We start from the raw sequence: 5947 nt of genomic DNA, 5'->3' as shown, positions 1-5947 counted from the left end.
AGATGCAATTAATCACGATTATTCTATTTTTACAGCAGTAAAATAAATTTTAAAAATGAAGAAAATAGGCAAACAGAATGTTGTTAAAAAGAGATTGTGAACATTTGTATTGATCATAAAACAATGATAAAATGATGGTAAAGCATTATAACCAAGCATACTTTCTAAAGAGGCGATTCATTAAATATTTATCCGTAGGTCTCATTATCTTTCTATTAAAAAAACCCTCTCTGTCACCATTTCCTATTTCAGAAAGTCATCTTTAAAGCACGGAACAAGTCCAACAAGAACTCCATCAAAGACGCACCAAAGAACAAGAAGAAGAAAGAGAAAGAGATGAGTGATCAAAAGAGCAGCGAGAAGAGCGCTGACGAGACGAACGAACGACGGGAGGAAAACCCGAATGCAGAAGTGCAGAAGGAAGACAGAGAGGAAGGGAATGAGACAGAGGAAGGGACGGCTACAGGAAGTGAGGTCGGAGCTGACAGCGAGAAACAAGAAGAGGTGGGCGGAGGTAACGACAGAGATGCTGAGGATAAGGTAGACGAGAGTAGTGTGAAAACTGCCGCTGAAATGGGGCCGGATAAAGACAAAGCAGCACAAGAGACAGGACAACAGGAAGTGGACAAACAGGAAGACGAATCAGCCAATCAGGATTGAGGATGCACTCACACCCACCAGGCCAATGGAAGTGGACCTTTATGAATGTTAAAATGCTACCCTGCAAAAAAATAATCAATATTTTGTCTTGTGCAGTATCTAAACATCCTTGAAACAGGATCAATCTCGCTTCAAAGATCTTCAGATACCCATAGAGACAAAACTACTGGTTGACGTCGTGTAGCTTACAGTTTCAGACCTCACCTCCTGTAACCAATGCTGAACGTTTAACTCGGCCGATCGAGGTCTTTAAATGAGCCGAAAGGACTCCGGGATCCTGGAAGAGGGAGGAGAGATGGGAAGAGATTGTTATCGGTAGATGCACTGGATGGGAAAACCACATTAATATTTAGTCGATGAGCCCAGAGGGACTCGAAGAGGAGACGGTTACTGTTGCGAGAAGCAATCTATTGTGATGTAAGGTGCATATGTTTGTGTATGTTTTGTTTACGTTTATATGAATATTTCATGTCACCGTCCAAACAAAAGGTTCAGCTTCTCGAAGTTTGAGAGAAGATACGCACCTGAAGTTTGTTGGTTTGGTTGTTAACTTTCTGGTTTAAAGGAATAGTTCACACAGAAATGATAATTCTGTCATCATTTATTGTTGTTCCAAACCTGCATTACTTTATTTTATGGAAAAAGTGGAAATAAGTGAATGAAAGTTGTATGGAAATCCATTCCTGCCACATAAGAAAATAAAAATCATAGAAATCATGAGATAAAAAGTAAAAAATTATGTACTAACTCAAAACTGAAATACTAAGTTATAATTATGAGATAAAAAGTAGAAATTATCACATACACTCAAATTTATTTAATTTATTTTATTTCATATTTAAGAATTTCAATTGTATAGTAAAATTCCATAAAATTAAATTGAATAATTATTTAATAATTATTTATTTAATTATTTATCTCATCGTTCTAATTATGAGATAAAAAGTAGAAATTATCATATAGACTCAAAAGACAAAATTTTAAGCCTTTATGATTTTTAATGAAAAATTTCAATTGAATTGAATTCAATGAATTTCAATTGTATTGTAAAATTCCATCAAATAATTGAATAATTATTTATCTCATAGTTCTAATTATGAGATAAAAAGTAGAAATGATCATATACACTTAAAAAAACGCCTTTTTTGTAAGATTTACAAATTTCAATTGTGTAGTAAAATTCCATAAAATTAAATTGAATAATTATTTAATAATTATTTATTTAATTATTTATCTCATAGTTCTAATTATGAGATAAAAAGTAGAAATTATCATATACACTTAAAAAAAGCCTTTTTTAAGATTTACAAATTTCAATTGTATAGTAAAATTCCATCAAATGTAATTGAATAATTATTTAATTATTATTAATTTAATTATTTATCTCATCGTTCTAATTATGAGATAAAATGTAGAAATTATCATATAGACTCAAAAGACAAAATTTTAAGCCTTTATGATTTTCAATGAAAAATTTCAATTGAATTCAATTCAATGAATTTCAATTGTATAGTAAAATCCCATAAAATTAAATTGAATAATTATTTAATAATTATTTATTTAATTATTTATCTCATCGTTCTAATTATGAGATAAAAAGTAGAAATTATCACATACACAAAAAATCCTTTTCTTAATTAAAAAAATATTAATTCTTAATTATATTAATAATATGGTGCTACACTACACAACTGAAATTTGTAAACCTTCAAAAATCTTAATTTTTTTTTTTTTTTTTTTTTTTGAGTGTACTAAATCATAATTATGGATTTTACTGTACAGTTTAAATGAGTAAATCTTTAAAAAGGCTTAAAAATTTTTGCCATGTACCAGTTCATAATTATGAATTTTACTATACAATTTAAAGTTGTAAATCGTAAAAAAGGCTTAAAAATATTTTTGAGTGTATTAAGTCATAATTATAAGAAAAAAAAACTGACATAAACCATGATTTTTTCTTATGTGTGATAATCCACAACTGTTGATCTCCACAAAAGCATCAGAAAAGCAGTACAAAAATATATTATTTCGCCCAGTATGTGCGTACAGTATATTTTATGCTGATTAGAATATTGCATTATTTAGCCACAAGATAAATGAATAAATTATCCATTAAATGCCTTGTGCAACAAATGGTGATTAAATGATGACAGAATCATGATTTAGGGTGAATTATTGCTTTTAAAAGAGGCAGATGGTATAACAAGCTTGAGTTTCTGTCAAGTTGGGCTCCGGTTCTCTTTTAACATCGAGACAAGCTGCTATAGCAAATGTTTTCAACATTGCTCTATGAGGCAATGAAGCATCACAAGTGATTTTGTTTGAGAAAGAAGACACCAGAAAGATGAGATATGCTCACCAACAGATAATTTCCCTGTTTTAATTAGCAGACGAATAAGTGGCCGTTCAAACAGGACCTTCTTCTTGTGTTAAAAACAGTGGAGCGCAACAGAAGGTGCGTTTATAGGCACATTAACTCACTGACACTTGCTAATGTTCACCTCAAGATGTTCATTCTGTCTCCTGATCCAGATCCAGTCCGTGTTTTAAAACTGACACTGATTTGTTGAACTAATTCATCAACATGAAATCAAAATAGAGCGGGCGGTTCGAACAGGAGGGGTTACATTGGTGCCGTGACCCGGATGGGAGTGAGTTATTTTTACGGGGTGTAACGGAGGTCAGTAAGAGCTGTGCATGTAAACCTCACATCCCCGGCCTCAAAAGACACACTAGCAACTGATGCAAGAGACTGCGGTCTTTAGCGTCCTTGTTAGCGAGCCCGCCTCCTATGCCAGAGACCCTGGTTCGAATCCCGCTCAGAGTGGGTCAAGTAGGACCAGTCACACATGTACTGAAAATAGCAAGAGAGAGATGTGGCACATGCGTGCATAGACCAAAATTAAAATAATAAATGGTTAAAACTGAATATTTCACTGCACAGAATTCATAAACATACTGACAGTTTCCATTATGAAAATTGCATTTTCAGAGGGAGGCGAAATGAGTGAAACTTCTTGGTGTTACAGACCGCCATCAATTTTCAATTTGCATAAGAAAATAAATGGATACGTGGATAATCCATAACAGAAGGTTGTGATGGGATAGAGGGGTTATTTCATGACAATGATATTATTACCATGATCATCTGGGATGTTTCGGATTTAAAGTGAACAACAGAAAATGAGGACGGTTCGGAGGGATAATAATGCGGTTAGGGGTTCACACGGTTCTTCGGCTTTTATTAATGAGGTGAACGTCTTGTATTTCAGAAATCACATCCCATAATCCAACTCAATCACAAGACTATGGTTTCAGATAGAAAGCCTTATCCTGTCTGACTCACGGTTTAGGTTTTGCATAGACAGTGCCATTAAAAAAGAACAAAAAGCATGTGTTAAAGAAAAAATATTCATTGCTGTATTATCTCTGAATCCTCTCACACAGAAGTCACGTTAAAACCAATCAGCTTTCTGTTAGTCAATGCAAAATCTGCAATCCGCAAAAATCTTGACCTCATCGAAATTACAAGCCCCGTTCACACCAAGAACGATAACTATAATGATAACTATATTTGCGTCCACATTGATGAAAGATAACGGTCTGTTTATTCTGCAGTTTCACAACATGTTTTTGCTGTTCTTGTTGCATTTACACGCTTTAACCAGCAGATGTCCTCAGCATGCTATGTTTGGAGTGAATAGCTAGTGTAATCGATCTAATCTAACAGTGAATTTAGCTGACAAAGTCAATATAGTGGAATAAAAACAACGCCTAGTCTTTTTCACTGCAACTTCAAAGGAAGCAAGACAATGTTGCCGAAACTACCACTGGTTCCCTGAGGTAATGTTATGTTACGCTGTTTGCTAGCCTAGCATAATGATCTCATCGTTAATACTTCTCACCATTTATTCCGAGGGTATGACCGATTGTTTTCCATATATCCATTTTCTTTAAAGTATCCTTGAAAAGGGGGTTTGACTTGTCAAACAGTGATGGATTTTTTTGGACTTCGCGATTAACTTCTCCGCAATGTCGTCCGCCATTTTAAATGCTTAAATTAGAACAGATTCTGATTGGCTGTCAGTGTTTTATCGTTCAACAGCTGGAAAAAAAATTTCTGAAAGTGATCCCAATGATATTGTTTTTCTATCATTATCATTATAGCTGTGGTGTGGACAGTGCTACTCTTTTATATTTAGAACGATTTTTAAAACTTTATCGTTATCTTTAGTTATGGTTCTTGGTGTGAATGGGCCTTTAGTCTCACTTAAAATGACATTGCATTAGCTAAAATATAAAACTAAGTGGCATTTACTTGAAAAGCACACACTTAACAAGAAATAGCATTGCACAAAAAGTTCAAAACCACTTTCTGGTTGTCAAACGTTAGCAAGATGAGTCAAAGAATGCATTAAAGTCGGCATTTAGGGTTGCCAGGTTTGCATAACAAAACCAGCCGAATTGCTATTCAAAACCCGGCCAATTTACAGCCAAAACTAGCGTTCTGGGGGATTCCCCAGTAAAAAAATCGAGTTCCCGTGATGGGGGAGGGGTCACTTCAACCCGTGGCAACAGTGTAAAAGTAGCCCAATTCCACAGGAAAACCGCGGACTTGGCAACACTGTCGGCATTAAAGGCTATTGTGCCATATATGCGAGTGAAACGCTTCTCAAACAAGAACAAATGTAGGGCGGGGCTTGATTTTGTCTGTGGGGAATTGATTGGATGGTTGTGGTTCAATCTCATATGAGTGACAGGTTGCCCCGCCCTCTTCATCAGAGAAGAGATGTTATTTTGATTCAAGATTACAAGGCACATGAATTTAAAACAACACTTTTTAAAACACAGATAAATCATTTATAATAAATACTAAAATATTCAATTTAAAAATAAGAATCAATTTTGATATTACGGTGACTTTAAGAAAGTAAATCTCATGTTAACTTTTGTGCCTCACCTGAGCTGTATGTGCATTTTCCATCAAGTCAGCATTGTTGCGTCGGCGTCTGGTTGTATTTATAATCGGGGTTTGCAGTGTCAGGGTTTTTTCCAGCATGTGGTCTTCAGGGAGTGCGTGTGTGCGGGTCTGCATTAGCTCTAATGGCCAGAGGGGTCACGTTTAAAATCATAATGGCTTTTCCGCTCCCTCCTGCTGGGAGAAACGTCTCCAACTCGGCCTCATCAGAAAGGACGTCCGCCCAATAAAAGATGCCGGCTTCAATCTCTCCGCATACGCTTTAAAGAAATTCATTTTGCACTTCCTTCATTTCCTTGCCTCTTAGAT

At 35.1% G+C, this 5947-nt stretch overlaps 1 protein-coding gene across 1 annotated transcript in view; it reads left to right on the top strand.

Moving 5' to 3' along the window:
* The window catches only part of LOC125243752 (protein PXR1-like), a 21112-nt gene extending 18594 nt beyond the window's left edge, over window positions 1-2518 (top strand). The window contains exon 3 of the mRNA XM_048153577.1: window positions 253-2518. Coding sequence (XP_048009534.1) covers window positions 253-660 — 408 coding nt within the window. The 3' untranslated portion in view covers window positions 661-2518. The remainder of the gene's footprint in view (window positions 1-252) is intronic.
* Window positions 2519-5947: the final 3429 nt, after the last annotated feature.

Source organism: Megalobrama amblycephala, linkage group LG13, assembly GCF_018812025.1.
Source record: "Megalobrama amblycephala isolate DHTTF-2021 linkage group LG13, ASM1881202v1, whole genome shotgun sequence".
Taxonomy (NCBI): domain Eukaryota; kingdom Metazoa; phylum Chordata; class Actinopteri; order Cypriniformes; family Xenocyprididae; genus Megalobrama; species Megalobrama amblycephala.
This window is presented reverse-complemented; position numbering and strand designations above follow the sequence as displayed.